The sequence below is a fragment of the Eublepharis macularius genome, chromosome 9 (assembly GCF_028583425.1).
Source record: "Eublepharis macularius isolate TG4126 chromosome 9, MPM_Emac_v1.0, whole genome shotgun sequence".
NCBI classification, from domain to species: Eukaryota; Metazoa; Chordata; class Lepidosauria; order Squamata; family Eublepharidae; genus Eublepharis; species Eublepharis macularius.
In genome coordinates, this window is record NC_072798.1 from 22,603,643 (window position 1) to 22,622,432 (window position 18,790).

Genomic DNA, 18,790 nt, shown 5'->3' on the forward strand with positions numbered 1-18,790 from the left:
TCTCTGACTCTACCCAAAAAACATTGCATTTAAGGTGACGGCAGGAAACAGGTTGTGGTATTCAATGGTCTTTCATACATTCAAGTCATTCTGTAATGACGAGCTGTTATTCAGCATAAGATCATGTACTTTTCATGCATCAGGTCCATTCCTTAGTTAAAAGAATCTCTGTGGGCAGGTTGAGAAAGTCCTCTCATAAAATCATCAGTGCGAGATCAATCAGTAGTCCTTCTAGGCTGGCATCTTGTTTCACACAGAGGCAGAACTTCTCTTTACAGAAGCCACACTGATTTTTCATCTGTTAAGACTATGCCCTATGCGCTTAATAATTCTCTTAAATACTAGCTTTCAGCAGTTTACCCGGAACAGATACAAGGCAAAGTGGCCTGTGATTTTGTTGCCCTCCAATCCAAGTCACCCATTATTATACCACTTTGGTTCCCTTCCTTATTTTTTCCCTGGCTGTTTCCACACGGCTTACCTTGTTCCGGAAAACTGCAAAATCTCGAGCGAAATCGTGTGAGAAGATGCTGTTATCGCATCTTCTCGCACGATAACAGTGTCTTCTCGCGCGATAACAGCGTCTTCTCGTGTGATTTCATGTGAGATTTCACTGTTTTCCAGAACAAGGTAAGCCGTGTGGAAACGGCCCCTATGTTTGTAGCTCTTGTGTCTTAGCTCAGGACCTTCTAAGATATTGTTACATTTAGGAAAGGGGGAAAGTGACTTTCTTTGCTGGGAACAACCTTACACCTTAACCCTTGGCCTATCGGTCCTGGGTCTCCAGATGTTCCAAAGTGGGGACAAACTCCCAGGTATTTATGGGCTATGAAGTCTGACCTAAGCCAGCCTCCTTGGTGAGATTGACTAGCAAGTCTAACCAATCCCAAGTAAAGCTCTGTCTCTGATGTCAGAGACTATTTCCACCAATCAGGAAATTATTAGAGGATGGTCCCGCCATTTTAATGGCTCTGCACTAATATGACAAAAAGGGGATCTGGCCCAAGCCGGTTGACCTTCATCAAAAAAGGATTAAGTTGGCCAGGTAGCCCTAATTTGGAATGGAGGATAAAGTGTTATTCTCATGTAAGCCCCAGGGGTCCAAGAAGCCATATTGAAGCCATATTGAATCTTAGGGTTCTGTCACACATATGAACATTTGAGACCTTGATAGACTAATGGTGTTACTCAGTATAAGGCATGTGTTCAAAATGCTATAGGCAGAGCAACATGAAGACAGGTGCAAGATTTCTTTCCCCATGCCCTGTTGGTAGTAGAGAGAAGAAAACTATGAATCAGGATTACAATAATCATATGGAATTTTATCACTGAACACAATAAGTAAAGAAAATTACACACACACACACACACACATAAAATAACACACTTTGTAAACTGCTCTGAGTGGATGTTAAGTTGGCCTGAAGGGCGGTATATGAATAGAATGTTGTTGTTATGTGTATATGTATGTATAATTTTCTTTCCTTCATTTATACTTCACCTTTCTCCCCAATAGGGACTCAAATTGGCTTACAGTATTCTCTCCTCCATTTTATTCTCGCAACAACCGTGTGATGGTAGGTTAGGATAAGAGTGTGTGACTGGCCCAACGTCACCCAGCAAGCTTTCATGTCAGAATGGGGATTCGAACTTGGGCCTCCCAGATCCTAGTCTGACACTTTAACCACTACACCACACTGGCTCTCAGTATTCGAGACCGAGATGGCTGGATGCTGGACCGGAATCTGTAGGCCACCCAGGTAACTGCGTTCTTCCCAAAGCACATTCTAGCATCCCACCTTAAAGGCAACAGCTCTTTTAAAGGGCAGCAGGGATCTCACTGGAGCATGACCACCGCTGTTTGCCGGAGCATTTTAAAGCATGGACATGCTCGGTCACAACCACATGAAGCACAGCAGAAGCGGCTGCCTCTATTAAATATTCAGCACCTGACAGATGGTTTTGCTGAGCCCTAAGTGAGAATGATTAAGAAAGAGAAAGATAACGTCTCTTCTGATTTACTAGGAGCTGGCCTGAGCTCCTCATGGATAACGTCGGAATTTCCCCAGAGACTGGAGTTCCTGGCAAAAAAGAGCCTCCTTTTTAAAAAGTATTGTTATAGTATCTGCTATGCATGGTAAGAAATATCTCAAATATATCACAAGAACATTTCTGATTCTATTAACCTGGCCATAATAGAATCTGTTTCTTGTTGTAGGTTTGAGATTCCCTGTTATAAGATTAATTTTAAAAAATGCTTTTCATGCTTTTATTCCTCACTGCAGAATAGACATTACGGAGAATTCATGGTTGTTCATTTTCTCTATGGCTCATCATGACCTAAAGCACTTCTAAACTGAGGAGTTCCTGCACGTTAGGAGGGCTGATTTTGGAGGCTAGACATTGCAAAGACTGCCAAACACGTGCCAGTCTCAGCTTCTCCAAATGGGAGGCCAAGTGATCAACAGGGGCTGCTGGCTTTAAAAAGGTTTAGTCAAATTCGTGGAGGGTAGATTTGTTCTTGGCTGTTAACCATGATAGAAATGGAACCTCCATATTCAGAGGCTGTGTACCTCTAAATAAAAATTGCGGTGGTGGTGGTGGGGCACATAGCTGGGAGGCCTTTTCGTCTGTATTCTGCTTGTAAGTCTTCCAGGGATATCGGCACTATGGGAAACTGGACTAAACGGATCTTTGGCTTGATTCTATAGGGCTCTCATATTTTCTTACATGTGGCAGAATACAAAGATTCTCTGGGATTGTTGTGCACCCTCTGTGTGGTTGTTTTGCAAGATGCTGAACTCTAATAATCAGATCATCATAATCAATATATCTAATTCTCAACATGGACAATCTATGGATACTTAAATCTGGAGACTGGAGCCATGAACAGACAAGAAAGATGTTTGTACAAACCTGCAAAAAAGTTTACAAAAGAAAAATCTGAAATCTAAAAAGAAAATACATTAGGATTTAAAAAATCCCTGAAATAAGAAAAGCAGCCTTTAATAAAGAGAACTGTCTTTAATAAATTAATGCCCTCTGAGATCTCAGTGGTCATAGCGGCCGCTGCTAAGCAACCATAACAATATTTTCAGCCTTCAAACCTTTGTTTCTATCAGTAAAAGGCAGAAGAAGAGGGGAAGGCCTTTTCCAGGGCTATTTTGGCCTCCCAGTCCACCCTTGCTCCCCTTCATCCCTCCCTAGAGGGAAGACTCATCATGACCAGGGCCAGCAGCAACTACCAGACAACTTGCTTCCATGCAATATGCATAATTCACCCATGTGTGGAGGTAGCTGCCAAATGCATTGATGCCTGGGGCCAAGCCAACCTCCACCCAACTTGTATGACTTGGCTGCACCCAGCAGTGGGTACCACACAACTCATTTGAGTGACTTGCTACCACACAACTTTTGCAACTTCACCATACTTTTCCTAGCCAGGGAGAGGAAAGGAGGGAAGGCTGAGACCTAGTATGATGTGGTGGTTAGAGTGTCAGACTGGGATCTGGGAGACCCAGGTTCTAATTCATGCTGTGCCATGGAAGCTTGCTGCGTGACCTTGGACCTGTCACTCTATCTTAGCCTAACTTACCTCTCAACATTGTTGTGAGGATAAATTGGAGGAGAGGAGAATGATGTAAGCTGTTTTGGGTCCCAGTTGAGGAGAACGGTGGGGTATAAATGAAGAAAATAGATGATGAATAAAACTGAAGACTGGGGGTGGGCACAGAAAAGAAAGGTTGGTTGGTGAGTAGGAAGGAGAGAAGGAAGTAGGGAGGGTACATATATGGGGCTATTTAGGAGGAGAGAAAGAGGAAATAGTGTGGGGGGATAGGATACAGTGGGAAATGATGCGATCCCTCCCACAAGTCCTTATGGCTTCCCCACTTGTACTTTGTGTAGTATCTTCCTTATCTGTTCCTTTATGTCACTGCCGCAAGCCTTATAACAGCCCTGTGAGATCCTCCTTCTCCCTGCACTGCATGATGAATGGGTGTTTAGCCATTTCAATCACTGTGCATGATTTTAAGCAAAAGAGTTTTATTCAGCCCTTCCCCGCTCTCTTACACAAGTTGCTTTTATGAGAGCATTGCCAGTAAAGAAATAAAGTCAGTCAAGGCAACTGATCTGGATTTAGGATTTGGGATTGGAGTCATAAATGAGGCGCAGTTTCCAGAGCCGTAATGGTTGACTTTCAGAACTGTATCTGGAAATCCTCATCCTTTTCTTGCTCTAGGTATGGATGGATGCAGGCACGCAGATCTTCTTCTCTTATGCTATCTGCCAGGGATGCCTAACAGCCTTGGGCAGCTATAACAAATACAACAACAATTGCTACAGGTAAGTATGGCTCTTGAATTATGCAGGGCGTCCCCATGCACCTGATAATGAAATCCTTGGAACTCATTGCCTCAGTATACCCCTTTCATTCCTGTAGAAGTCTGCATTGTGCAGTATGCAGTTGTTCATCTAGTTAACTCAAATGCTACAATGGGAATATTTTATATAATTAACTACCCATCAATGTTTTTCTCATTATTTCCCCCCTGGTCGTAGTGATTTCTTTTGCTTTGTCCAAATAATTTAATTGTCCCCTAGGATAAAATCAATGTCCTCTTCCTCTATGCCAAGATGTTTCTGCCAAATAGTAATGGTCTCCATTAGTCTGGTAAAGGCATTCTGCTAAGAAGATATTTCATTTTCCCTTTCTGTACAGGCTGTAGTAACCATAACCATATGGAGTTTTGTCCTGTTCTGTTGTCCTTTTTTCGAAGCATGTGCTTTACAATTAGCAGCAATCTTTTTGGTACATGGGCCACAAGTCCTAAGTGTAAGATCATTCCCCTTTAAAGGATATATGCAATTCCACTGCCTGAGGTTGTCTTGGGGTGTATCCAAGAAAGTGCAATTCAGTGGAGTTGGTGTGCCGTTAATGCAAAGATTGTTGTTCAAGCCCTAGACATGGCAGGAATCGTGTATGTAACACTTCCCACTTTCAAAAATATATTCTCCAACTTCACTCTCCAGATGTGCAAACAAACATTTATACCAGCATGCTAATGCTAGCGCTATGCCTTGTGCAACTGGAAATTGCTTGTTGGAGACAATGGGTTTTCCTTATTGTAAGCTTTATCACTTCCACTAACATAGTGATACTCCATGGCTTGGGAGCCACATGTGGCTCTTTGACATATTGCTTGTGGCTCTTCTGAGCACTGTTCCTCAACACAGCACCTGCCCAATGTTTCAGAAAAGCGAGTAAGGCCCTTTCTCAGTGGGGCTTGTGGTTGACAGGTGTTCCCACCTTGAGACAGCCGCCTCCAGAAGAACCAGCAAGCTGTGAACCTCCCTGAGTTGTAGATGTTGTGCCAGGAATGAAAGTAAATGTGACTTTTGGTTGGTGACTGATAACTACCATTGTGGCTCCCCATGAGCCACAGCATGAATACCACTGTTCTAACTTACTGATTTTTATACTAGCAGAGAAGAACCACAGGAGACACTGATAAGCACACATGCTAGGAAACTAAACAGCAACACCCCTGTAAAGGACAACCAAATCTGCAACAATGAGCACTGTTTTCTCCCTTTTGCTCACCATGTCTGGGTTTTCCTCAACAGGGACTGCTTTATGCTTTGCTTCCTAAACAGTGCCACTAGTTTTGTGGCTGGCTTTGCCATTTTCTCCGTATTGGGCTTCATGGCGCAAGAACAGGGAATCTCCATCTCGGAAGTGGCTGAATCAGGTACACTTGTGGGGACTGCAACAAGGACAGTGATAAATTGGGTTGACTTTTTAGGAACCTGCCAATAACCCTGAGCAGACTCAAAAAAATTGTCGGGGATGCTGATGGAAAAAATCCTCTCTGATGTGAAAATTGTTGACAGTCTGAATCTCTTCTTTGCCCTCTGCATGTTTAATAGACGGCAAATGCCTCCATGGCAGTTTTGTGAGCCAAGACTGAGTTTGCTCCAGCCTCTTGTCCTATTCTCAGAATGTTTTCTATTCTGTACTATTTTACAGTAGTGGACTCCCCATGAGGTAATCCCCATCATCACCGACTGATCAAGTATGGGTTTCTGCATGGAACGCTTCTTAGTTAATGCTTTTCAGACATCACAAACACATGTGCCAGAAGCCCAACAGCAGGACCGTGTCCTACCCAAGATGCTGCTCATATTTGTGGTTGCCATTTCATGTAAATATTGCAATACACAGATTTACCATGTACATACAGCTCTAATGTACACAAACAACTAGGGTTCTTTTCTGCATGTACCAAAGCAGAACATGCATGGAAAATATGCATGTTTTCCTATTCACATGAACTTGTGACTGCAAATATCAGAAGCATTCAGGGATAACACGTACTTCCTTTAGTAGGCTCCCAATATGTATTATTGTATCATCTAAAAAGGGCTATTGTCCTGTGGGCTTCCTTTGAAAAAGCCAGGGTAGTGTTGGAGATGGGATATGGACCTAGACAGATTTTCTGGTGTCTACCTGACCCTTAAGCATGATGATTCTTGAGGAATTTTTGCACCTTGATCCTAATTGGGTTTATCTGGAGGTATGTTCAACATCCTTGGTAATCCAAGTTTGTTGGGAAAAAAGATGAAAAGCCTAAGTTGCACTAAAAAGAAAAGTGTGTGCTTTAAAAAAGATCCACAGGAAAGTCTGGGGAAGAGGATTTGGATGGGAAAAAAATAAAGTTCTTTATCCTGTTCAGCTTGACTCAATAAAGGAAGCCACACCCTCCAGTTTACAAGATCTGGGCATGATGGAATGTTTTGGAAGTCTTTCATTCATTAGGGACACCATAAATCAGAAATGACTTGATGGCACACAATATACACCCTGTTCAACATAATGTACATGACAGGTTTAAAATACATGTGTCCAGTTTGCATGCTATAAGGTATTGGTTGATAGTGGAGCATCTGTTCACCCATTTTTGTTTGACTTGCAGGCCCTGGCCTAGCATTCATTGCCTACCCCAAAGCGGTAACCATGATGCCCATATCTCAGCTCTGGGCCTGCTTATTCTTCCTTATGCTGATCTTCTTGGGGCTGGACAGTCAGGTATGCAAAGAGAATATCGCCTTCCATATAACTCCAGGTTGAGTATTCTGTCTTTCACAGCTATAAATGCCATGAATAGGTGGTTCTGTATGAATACATTATAAAAATCAATCAGTTATATAAGTTGGAAACATAAGCCCCTTCTGCACCGGGGACATAACTCTTCACTTTCCATGAAGTTAAGCTGAAAGGCATGGAATTGGCTTGTATGTGGCCGTTCACACTTCTCATCGGAGCAGCGATGAATGCTGCAAAGCTCTATTCCTGCCTCCTTCCCTATTGCCCCCAAGCATCTGTTTCTCCACCATGGGATAAAAAGAGAATCTAAAACTTGGTTATTTCTGATACCCAGACATTTAGCCCCCTTTACAATATTCCTGCCAGTACCAAAGCAAAAAGAATAAAAAGAGAACTTCCCCCTGCCTGCTTTCAAACCAATGATTCATCGATCTCGTGCTGGACTTACAAATACATTTTTAAAAAGAGGAAAGAGGGGAGGGGGGAAGAATGGAAAGGAGGGAAAAGGGAGTGGCTGGCTAGATTAGAGTAGCCAATCACAATGCAGTGGGCTGGCAGGGGGCAGGAGAGGGTGGGAAGAGAGTGGAACACCAAAAATGGAATAAAGGGTATGCATGGGGAAACAGCCTACCACGAAACGGATTTTTTAAAAAAGTCATGACATAAGTGCTCCCAAGAAAACTGGGGGAAAGCTGCATAGTGGCCGGAGTGACTACTCATTGCAGCAAATCTGGTGCAGAGGATCACAAAAAAAACCCACTGCAGTATGGGAACTGAACCAGTGAAATAGACCCATGCAGACTTCTCTATTGTGGAGAATAAGGAGTTTGGTCTGCATTAGACATGGGCACGAACAGCAATATGAACAAAAAAACCCCACGAACAGCCAGTTTGTCTGTTCACAAACTGGCCGTTTGTGAGTCTCCATTCCAAACGAACAGGTGGTCATCGCAAGCCTCGTTTGTTGCGTTCTGGCCGCTGTTCGGGAAGCCAGACACTCAGGCGCCTTCAATCAATTCCCCTAGCAATGGCAAGGATTGAACTCTGTCTGAACTCCTTCTGGCTTTCCTTCTGGCTTTAACCCTTCAGCTTCCAGCAGACAGTCCAGTTTTTGCCACTTAGAAGAGAAATAGACAGCAAAGGGGGGGACCCATGGACCATACCTTTCCTGGGCTGCAATCTCTATGAAACTTGGGGGGTCTTCAGAGGACAGTGAAGTCTATGTCCCCTACAAATTTGGTGGGTATTGGACGTTGGGAAAGTCAGTTTTGTAACCCCTGAAAGTCGCTTCCAACAGGCAGTAGTTTTTGCCACTGTGAAGAGAAAATGACAGCAAAGGAGGCGGCGCTGGCTCTGCCCGCTGTCAGAAAGATGGAAAGAATCTCTCTGTCCCTCTTGCACCCGGCAGCAGCAGCCCAGCGGCGCTGGGGTGGGGCAGGGGAGTGGGGGCTGGGGGTTGTGGAGTGTTTAAAGGGCCCTGCCCCTTGCACGTGGCAGGAAAGGGCCATTTAAACTATCAGCTGACAGGGGGCAAGGGGGAATCCCACCTGCCAGCTGATAGTTTAAAGGGATCTTTAAAGGGCCACAAACACGAACACCAAACACGTTTGTTAAGGGGACATGTTCGGTTCTGTTCGTTGTTTGTTGTTCGTGGATGGCAACGAACAATGAACAGGGTGTTTGGAATTTTCCCCCCGTTCGTGCCCATGTCTAGTCTGCATTATATGCACTTCAGAAATAGTTGGTGTATTATAACGGTTAGCGTGGGATGGATCAAAATTGCGGATCCTGTGAACACTTAGGAATTTTGCAAACAGGTGGTGGATACCACCATAAAATGGTGGCCTAAGTTGGTGGTGGTAGTGGAGATGCAGCCAATCACGAAATAGCTCTATGTGTGCTGGGGCAACTCACAAATTTTTGAGCAGTTCCAAACCAAGAGATTAAATTTCTCAAAGATCCCTATTAGTGGAAAACTATTACCACTGAACCACAGCCCCTCCCCATATATGGCTTGAAAAGTTTTGCTTGCAATGCTGTACCGCAATTGAACTGCTCCATATTCTGGCAGTCACATCTGAATGGATTGCTACAGGAAGATATGATCTGGAATGAACTCTGGTGAGGCTTTTTCACCTGTCACTACCAAGTACTAAAATGGTTGTCTGAAAAGGCCCTCACTGCCAGGAAGCATGCAAGATAATAAAAGCTGGAGTGCAGGGCTGAGAAAGAACAACTCTGAAGCCTGTCCTCTTCCCTGATATGATTTCTTCCACAGTTTGTCTGTGTTGAGAGCTTGGTGACAGCCATTGTGGACATGTTCCCAGAAATCTTTCGCAAAAAGGGCCGGAGAGAGCTGCTGATCCTAGGCATTGCTGTGATCTGCTACCTTCTTGGCTTGCTGCTGGTTACTGAGGTGAGAAGCTGGGCCTATGGGAGGGGAACGAGAACGGCTATGGTGAAGTCTGTGTCAGGTGCATTATATGAAAGATACTCAAAGCAGCTCTCCAGCTTTGAAAAGAAAATTCACATAAATGTTCAGTAGAAGCTGTCATATTGATTACATATGCTCTGCCTCCCTCCAGTCTCTCAAGGAACATTCTTTATTTTCTGATACTTGTTCAAGGTAAATCTCTATCTCTCTGTTTTGTTCTTATTTTCACCTTTGGGGGATATTTGGGAGATAGCTTTAAAAGAAATCACTTGGTGTCTGTGTAAGATATTTGCTATTCATTGTACCAATAACTCAGTAAGCCTCACACACAAGGCTTCTAGGTATTCACTCACTGGTTCTGGGCTGGCAAACGGGACAGTCTCAGACAAGCCAAACAAGCCAGAGTTGCTGGAAAAAGGGTTGCGAGGTCTCCAGCTATGGAGAGCTCCTGCCAGCAACTTGCTCTCCCCACTGCTCTTTGGATTGGCAGGGGCGGGGTGGTGGTGGAAATGAACAAAAAAAATTGCCAGTGGGCTGACAGTGTGACATCACTTCTGGGGAAACTTTCTAAGAATCAAAGGAAACTCTATGGTTTCTGTGGTGTCTTCCCTACCTCCAGTCTCCTTTCCAGACTCTCTGGCAACCCTAGGGAGAGGACTGTTGCTAGTGTTACTGCTATGGTAACACCATGTCACTAAGATGTTGTCATGGTAATTTGCCCACGGTAGAGTTTCTGTGGGAGGTTGTACCAGGGTGCGTGGCCAGATTGGTCCAAAGCCTGCTGGGGCTTATTTAAACCCGGCTTGGAGAAGAATTGAGGAGGATCTTCTTGGAGGTGTGAGCAGAGCTAGCAGCTTGGGAAAGGAGGACAACCTAACTAGGAGGAGGTAGAGGCCTCTCTTTAGTTAAGGCCCAGTGAAAAGCTCTCCAGGCCTCATTCTAGTTTAGCCTCCGACCCTGACTGTTTGCAAACTTTATATACCCTGCTGTGTGGTGTGGCTGGACTGATAAATAAAATCCATGTATAAAATGGCTGGTGATCTTAGCAGGATGGGGTGGGGTGGGAGGGAGAGGCTAAGTGAGTGGACCACCGAGTCCCTCTTCATTTACAAAGATAACAGTAGTGAAGATGAAAATATGTGTAGGTATAGTTTGAAATGCCAGAAAGGAAGAATAATAAGTTGTAAGCAATTCTGTAAACACCAGTGCCATGGTAAGTTGGTATTTTTCTCCTAGGGGGGAAAATGTTCTTGCCAGACATGTTCTTCTGTGCCTGTTAAACTTATATACAGTTCAGTTTTCTTGACCAAATTCCAGGCTTGTGTGTGGTTCTTTGCAAGTGGCCTTCTTACTGTTTCTCCCCCCTCCCATTCCTGTTGTAGGGTGGAATGTACATTTTCCAGCTGTTTGATTATTATGCAGCCAGTGGCACGTGCCTTCTTTTCCTGGCGATCTTTGAAGTCATTTGCATTGGATGGGTTTATGGTAAGTGAAACACAAAGCACAACATGAAAAAGGAAGTTGGTATAAACATCCTTCCAAAGAGACTAGAACTGTACTATGTGCCCGTTTGTTCATCTAGTAGAGTTGCCTAAGAAACTGAGAACAAGGACCATTCAGCACTTTACATGCCAACAAACCCATGTTTGCTACTCACCCGAGAGCTGCAGCCATTCCTGGCTCTCTGATCCATGTAGTTGCATGATGCACATTTCCAAACACTTGTTTATCTCATTCATATGATACATTTTTAGGTGTAAATATAAAAGAAATATGTGAAATGATCACACATGCTTTGTAAGGGTGAGTCTCCTAGGATGAAAATTAGGACCAAACTAAATGAGACATGTGAGATCTGTGATCAAGATCTCCTGCACTTTGCTAAAAGCAGTTATGCTGTTCCAAGTTGAACTCACAAGGGCTCCTTTGCAATTCCTATGGAGGGATCCCTAAAGCTGATAGTAATGATGACTGTTATTTAGGGATTCTTAAATTGTGACGGTATCTTTACGAAAACTTTTTTTGAGCACTGGGTTAAGGATGATGATAATACAGGGAGGGGTCATCATGGCTCACTGGCCAGGCATACGCTTGGCAGGCAAGAGATCTTCTAATTAGTTTCTGGCATCTCCTGTTAAAAGGTCCCAGGTAGCAGGTGCTGGAAAGACCTTTTGCTGCCTGATAGCTACTGTCAGTTTGGATCAGTGGTTTGACAGGCTAAGACAACTTCAGAGGTTCATCTCCCATCCCTTAAGTAATTGCTGGCATCTGCTGCAATTACTTATGCAAAAGAGGGACTTCAGCAAGACAGGTCAAGAATTCATAGCTCTTTTCTAATGGGATGTAGCAGCTGGAAATGATCAAGAAGGATCCCTTGGCCGGCTGTGTGCAAGCCGATGCATTTCTGCAGAACTGAAATGTGTGATCTTCAGGGCTTTTTTTCAGCAGGAATGCGGTGGAACGGAGTTCTGGCACCTCTTGAAAATGGTCACATGGCTGGTGGCCCCGCCCCCTGATCTCCAGACAGAGGGGAGTTTAGATTGCCCTCCATGCCATCTCAACTCCCCTCTGTCTGGAGATCAGGGGGCGTGGCCACCAGCCATGTGACCATTTTCTCCGAGGGCACCCCACTGAGTTCCACCACCACTTTTCCCAGAAAAAAAGCCCTGGTGATTTCCATTTGGTAGGTGTTTTTTTTTACTTTTACCCCACCTTGTCTGCCTGCCTTGAAAAATGAAGCATACAAGGTAATAAAATACTGGGTAGGTTAATGCCTCCCAACCCCAGAAAATCCTGTTTCCCTCTCTCCTCATCCCCCAGTCTGCGGGTTGGCAACCTGGATCCTCTTTGCTTACACCTCCAAAGCATTACAGCGAGTGTCGTGAATAAAAGACACATGTTCCAGGCTTCCCTGTTGCCAGCCCTGAGGATGCCACCCATGGCCTGGCAGCTTTCTCGCTGCCTGTCAAAGCCATCGTCCTTACAAAGATTGGAGGATTCCCTGAATATAGCTTTATTTCCATGAAAGGATCACTGTAGTTTCCACCCTGATTGCTTGCTTGCTGCTGCAGTTGTCAAAGGGAAGAGCCTTGTGGGACTGGGGAAGGGGGGAAAGTGCTGCTTCTAAAAACTCTGACTGGCATACAATGAGTTTGGAAGGCAGATGCTGCAATAAGTATTGCATATGCAGCAGACTTTTTTAAAAAAAGCTACAGCATGCATACCTTTAAGATTAACAGTTCCCATTGCAACCTCAGTGACTTCCCTCCTATTGGAAAGAAATTGGGTTAAAGACAGTAGATAACGACGGTTGATGTTGGGCAAAAGGATGCTCAGGGCAACCTTAGTGGTGGCCTTGGACGGAGACCCTGACTTGTCTCATGTATGTTTAAATAAACAGCTGCATCTTTCTTGCACGAGCACCCTCATGCAGAGCAATCCAGAGACAGTGAGGTGGTACAGCATGAGAGTGGATAGTGAGAGCCCTGAACCAAGAAGGCCTCACAGTTCACCTTACCACAAAATTCACATGGTGGCCTTAGGGTTGTTGCTATCCCCACAGTCCCCTGTGTGAAATATAGGGGATAATAACTTGGATCTGTATTTCAGGTCTGTTGTTGTAAGGGGTTACTGTTTAGGGTTGCCGCCAGGTCCCCTTACCCTCCCAGTAAGGAGGGGGCAGACACCTTTCTGGATATCTTCCCAGGATGATGCTACTTTGTCCTGCTGCAAATTGCGGGAGCACTCCTGGGGCAGTACAATGACATCACTCCCAGGACTGATGTCATAGCAGCGCCCCGGGAGCACACTCGGGAGGCTTATTCCCCCGCCTTTCCCAACCACTGGCCTAGTGAGTGGTAGTGGGGGGTGGAGGGGTGGAGGAGGGGATCCCGGGGATCTAGGATCCCTGTTACTGTTAGAGCAAGCAATGTCTTGTGTACAAAGAAGAGAAAAAGATCCTGCAGGGGGCAGCAAGCTCTGACTAGACAGGACTGTAGGAGGAATGCCTTCTTTTAAAAGAGGGTTTTCCTTGTCTGTCTGCAGAATGATATTCTTAGATCTTTCCATCTACAATCCACTCAACTAGCAAGGCAGCTAGATTTATTTTTTCCCCTTACCTATCCAATTTGTTAGTTTGGTTAATATTTTGTTACTCTTAACCAGTTGTGTCTTAATCAGTTCAGTCTGCCAACGGTTTCAAAGATAATGAAACTAGGGTCCTTTGAATGCTTGAACTGTGGTATAAAATTAAGCATTGTTTTTACATTGTTTGCAGTGCAAGCCTAAGGTGCCGACCACTGACTTCAACAGCTTTAAAAGAGTATAGCTATGAGGTACAGACTGGCCACTCGTTCTGTAAACCAGGGTTAGGCAGTGGTATACAGACATCTACTGGTGAATTTCTGGCGAGTGACCTAGTGCCTGCTGGTTGCTACAGTTGCCAACTTCCAGGTGGTGGCTGGAGATCTCTTGGAATTACAACTAATCTTACTGGGGATCACTTAACCTGGATTACTTTTGCTTTAATCATTAAGATACCCTAGCAGTGCAATCCTAAACAGAGTTACATCCTTCTAAGACCAGTGACTAAGCACCCACCTTGGATCCTGAGGTAGAAAGTGAGTATACAAATACTCTAAATAAATATTGAATAGCTTGGAAGGATGTACTTCTGGTTGGGAATGCACTGGATATGCAGTCTTGCATCATACCATTAAAATACATTTGAGGAACATGTTTTGATTTTTTTTTCTAGTAAGGAAAAAAATAGACCACACAGGACTGAAGTTAACTAACCTCCACTATAAGCGATGTAACCCAAAGGCCCAATCAGATGAGATGGTTTGATTCCCAGTGCATTTTCTTTTCAGAAATAAGCAGTTCTGAAAGTCCCTAATTTGAGCAGCGGTGTGTTTAATTGGGCGGGTGGGGGGTGCCCATGCCATTTTCCTGAGCTCAGATGGCCTCTGAATCTCTGTTGGGGGCAACACGCATGTTGCTGTTATGACTTATCGGTTGTCTGGAGCCGAGAAGAAAAAAGTCAAACTACCCCTTCTCAACTATCCAAATTGGAACCTGCTGCACCTCCTGTTTATGGAAGACCAACTTGCTGGAGTTCTTCTGACTACAGGTCTTCCAGCACCTTGTCTCACGTTGACACTTACACCATGCAAATCAAACCACGAAAAATACATTTGGGATATCCTGCAGAGCACAGGTGGCCAGGGTGATGGGAGCACATGAATTCATGAAGCTGGCTTATGAGTCAGATCATGGCTCTATCAAGATCAAGTTTTGTCTGTGCTTAGGAAGACATTGTGTGATTCTGCACATGTTGGATAATGCACTTTCAATGCACTTTATCAATCGTCTGAGGTGGATTTTTTGTTCCGCACACATAAAAATCTGTTCCAAATGATCTATAAAGAGGATTGGAAGTGCATTATCCAACATGTGCGGAAAGATCTATTACCCAGTCCTCTTAACTGGAGGTATCAGAGATTGAACCTAGGACCTTCTATATGCAAAGTAGATGCCTTATCTCTGAGCCACAGCCTCTCCTACATGGCACTTGGCCATTCTTTGGTGGTTCAGCTTTGCCAAGATATTTTTGGTTGTCCTGAAAAACCTTAGAGCCATAAGCTGAAGTAGATGAGTTCATGTTGAAGCTGCAGGTTGTGGACGTCAGGAAACATGCAACAGTGGCTACTGCATGTTCATAAAGAAATGTCCTGTGTAGCTAGTTGTATAACATGTCATGCACATTCTGGAGATGGGATCAGCATCGTTTCTTGAAGCAATGAGAAAGGATCGGTGTCGGAAAGAGGACTTTGGTTTGCATAGGCTGTTGCTTTGTGTTAGCAGTTCAATTTCTGTGCTTGATGTTGTTCAGGATAAGAGCAAATACGCCTCCCCCCCCTTTAGTTAAACAAAGCTCTGCTCAAGAAGTCATTCAAGGTCCTTCTCTCTAGCAATGTACATAATCCTTCTGAATGGATGATGGGGAGACAGAGTGGCACATCCTTCCTCCAGCTTCTTAGCTGGAAAGCAGTGTTGTTGACTGCCTGAACTGATGACGACTCCTTAAGCTTGATTAATTTTTTCCATCATTTTTTTGAAATACTGAGCAGCCAACTTCCTGCTCAAGGACTCAGTAAATCCATTCATGTCAGGTTCCATTATTTTCTGTTGCATTGTCATTTGCATTCAATGGAATTGGTGAAACCACTGAATGTGGTGTGTCTGCAGGAAGTAGGTTAAGAAAAAAAAGTTCTAACAATCCTGCTAACCAGAAATGAGCATTATTCAGAGTGCTATTTTGAGACCATTTTCTCTTTATCTAATAGGTCTTTCCCCCTCCCACTTAGCTAACTAACAGTGCAATCCTAAGAAGAGTTACTCCAGTCCAAGCCTATGGATTTCAGTGGACATAGACTAGAGTAACTCTGTTTAGGATTGCACTATAAGAGACTGCTAAGATGATAGGCTGAAGCTTCATCTGATAATCTGGCCCCCATTTCTGATCTTGCTAGCTTTGCTTCATGCCATTGGCTAAACTGTTCTGATGTCATAGCAAGCATGAGCTTATACAGAATGAGGCCCAGACTGGCTGCCCTGATGTCACAGAGGTCAGGCAACAGGCTGTTTATACCTTAGAATCTCGATTCCATGAGTAAATTTTATTAAAATTAACAGTGTTGATTTTTGTCCAGATTCCCTTGGCTTTTGAATGATACCTTGTTAATTCAGATTGCTGAGTAATTTTAGAGCCTAGATATTGATGACACAAATTGTGGATGGTTTATGATTGCACAGAGAAATTAATATATTTGTCTACAGCAGAACAATTATGCAGCAATTATGCCGATTACTCTGGAACAGTACATAGCATACAATGAAGATGACTTCATTGTATGTCAGCACAACCAACATAATGTAGTGGTTGTAATCTTGGGCTGGAATGAGGGAAACCCAGATTCAAATCCCTGCTTAAGTACTTGGCTCTGTTATCTGTCAAATTATCTTCACAGCATTGTTGTTAAGCTCCTCTGAGCTTTTTAGGGGAGAGTAAAGGTAATAAGCCCTGACCGGCATAGCCCAGGCAAGCCTGAGCTTGTCAGATCTGGTAAGCTAAGCAGGGTCAACTTTGATCAGTAATTGGATGGGAGACCTCCAATAAAGACCAGGGTTGCAGAGGCAGGCAATGGCAAACCACCTCTGTTAGTCTCTTGCCTTGAAAACCCCAGTGTGTGTGTGTGTGGGGGGGTCACCATAAGTCAGCTGTGACTTGATAGCACTTTCTACCACCAAATGTAATAAATAAGTTATAAGGTAGGGTTATGACTATCTGGAATGTTTCTATACTTTCCCCACCCATTAGCCCTTTTTAAAGATGTTCACAATACCATGGCTTTTTATATATATATATTTTTTAAAAAGAATGCCTTTCTTTCTATGTGATGGTCAAGGAGCAGACCGTTTCTATGACAATATTGAGGATATGATTGGGTACCGGCCATGGCCCCTGGTTAAACTGTGTTGGCGTTTTTTCACTCCTGGAGTTTGTCTGGTAAGTACACAATGTCTTTTTTTTAGGTCTTGTGTCAGTCTATGGAAGACAGGATACGTTGAAGCTGACCCTAACCCCTTGCAGCAAGAAATCCAGGCTCTTGAGTAAATGGGTTTTATTTAGATATTCAGGCTTCGCCATACGTATGTCCATAGGATACACAGAAGCAAAATAAAGGCGTCTGGCTGTACACAGGCTCCTTGTTAAGAATGACGCATTGAATACGTGATACACTATAACTACCCCTCTCCGTGCCCCCCACCCTCATAGTCCATCCAGCAGAACACAATCAGTAGCGGGACGGGTGGAGCTGTCCCAGGGCCACTGCAGCGAGCCATCTGAGATAAGGGCGCTGCCGTACTGGAATCTGGAAAGCAACCAGGGAACAGGTGCACGAGGCTATTGCAACATACTATCTAAAACTGGGTAACAGTTTGGAGGGACTGTGGGCAACGGGCCGGACATCTTGTTTCAGGCCAATCTAGACATCTTTTTGTTGGGATGAAAAAATGGAAACTCCCATAAGAATTGATTCTTGCTCTCAGTAGTCGAGGCGACCATTTTGCTAATGTCTTAGTTATGGACTTCTGCCATACCACTGGGGAGCTCCTCGGTGATGACAGATACACCTTTCCTGCATTGGGTTTCTTGAAAATCTCATTGTATCAGAACAGGATGATGGTTCCCTCGTTAAGTGATCAAGCCTTGTTTCTAGTACTGGAGATGTTCAATACAAAGCAGAAGCCTTAAACTATGCTTTAGGGTTGGTGCTATGCTTAGGGCTGTGCACATAGATCCCGTGGTGCAGTAGTTAGAACACTGGGTTTAGAACATAAAGGATCACGTTCCTGCTCACCAGTGAAGCTTGCATGGGCAAGTCACTCTTTCCTATCCTAACTAACCAAATGCGAAGACAAAAAAGTATATTTCCACTTGTCTGTGGCCGTTGGGAAATGAATCTTAATAAATAATGCCCATGCATTCAGTATCATGGTGGAATCCAGGTATGCAGTGAGAAAACACAAGAGTTCTTTATCTCAAGACACACTCTTGTTTCAGACTCTACCTTGGGATAAAATCCCTCGTTTTCTTATCAGGTAGGATATTTTCCCCCGTGTGTGCAACTCAGAGCAAATTTGTAGCCCTTGCAAAGTACAATACGTTTTTAACTAATGTGAGCCTCATGAATTGTTGTCCTGAGTTGTCAGCCTCCAGGTGGTGGCTGGAGATCTCCCAGAATTACAACTGATCTCCAGGCCCTAGAGATCAGTTCTCCTGGAGAAAATAGCTGCTTTAGAATATGGTCTGTATGGCATTATACCCTGCTGATGTCCCTTGCCTCCCCAAACCCTGCCCTGTCCAGGCTCCACTCCCCAAATCTCCAGGAATTTCCCAACCTGGAGCTGGCAACTCTAGTTTGGGGTCACCACAGAATTCTGTCGTGCTGGCTCCCTTCCCTGAATAAGAGGGTCCTCTCTTAACACAGAATTCCAGTACCTTAATCGAGGCCACAGAGGGCTTGGTGGTGGAGAGGGTTATCAGTTATATTTAAGGTAATCCCAAAGATCCCCTTTTTAAGTGCACAAGAGGGATGTGGACATTTAGGGTCAAACCAAACAAGAAACAGCAGTTGTGCAGGCCCTTGATTTGGACCGGGGTGGCGGTAATGATATAATGCTTT

The 18,790-nt window shown here is 44.2% G+C and overlaps 1 protein-coding gene across 1 annotated transcript in view; it reads left to right on the plus strand.

Annotated features, from left to right (window-relative positions):
• The window catches only part of LOC129336114 (sodium- and chloride-dependent betaine transporter-like), a 76,744-nt gene that overhangs the window by 42,214 nt on the left and 15,740 nt on the right, over window positions 1-18,790 (plus strand). The window contains exons 8-13 of the mRNA XM_054989119.1: window positions 4,241-4,344; window positions 5,626-5,750; window positions 6,975-7,087; window positions 9,384-9,521; window positions 10,922-11,024; window positions 17,009-17,109. Of these exons, the coding sequence (XP_054845094.1) occupies window positions 4,241-4,344; window positions 5,626-5,750; window positions 6,975-7,087; window positions 9,384-9,521; window positions 10,922-11,024; window positions 17,009-17,109 (684 nt within the window). The remainder of the gene's footprint in view (window positions 1-4,240; window positions 4,345-5,625; window positions 5,751-6,974; window positions 7,088-9,383; window positions 9,522-10,921; window positions 11,025-17,008; window positions 17,110-18,790) is intronic.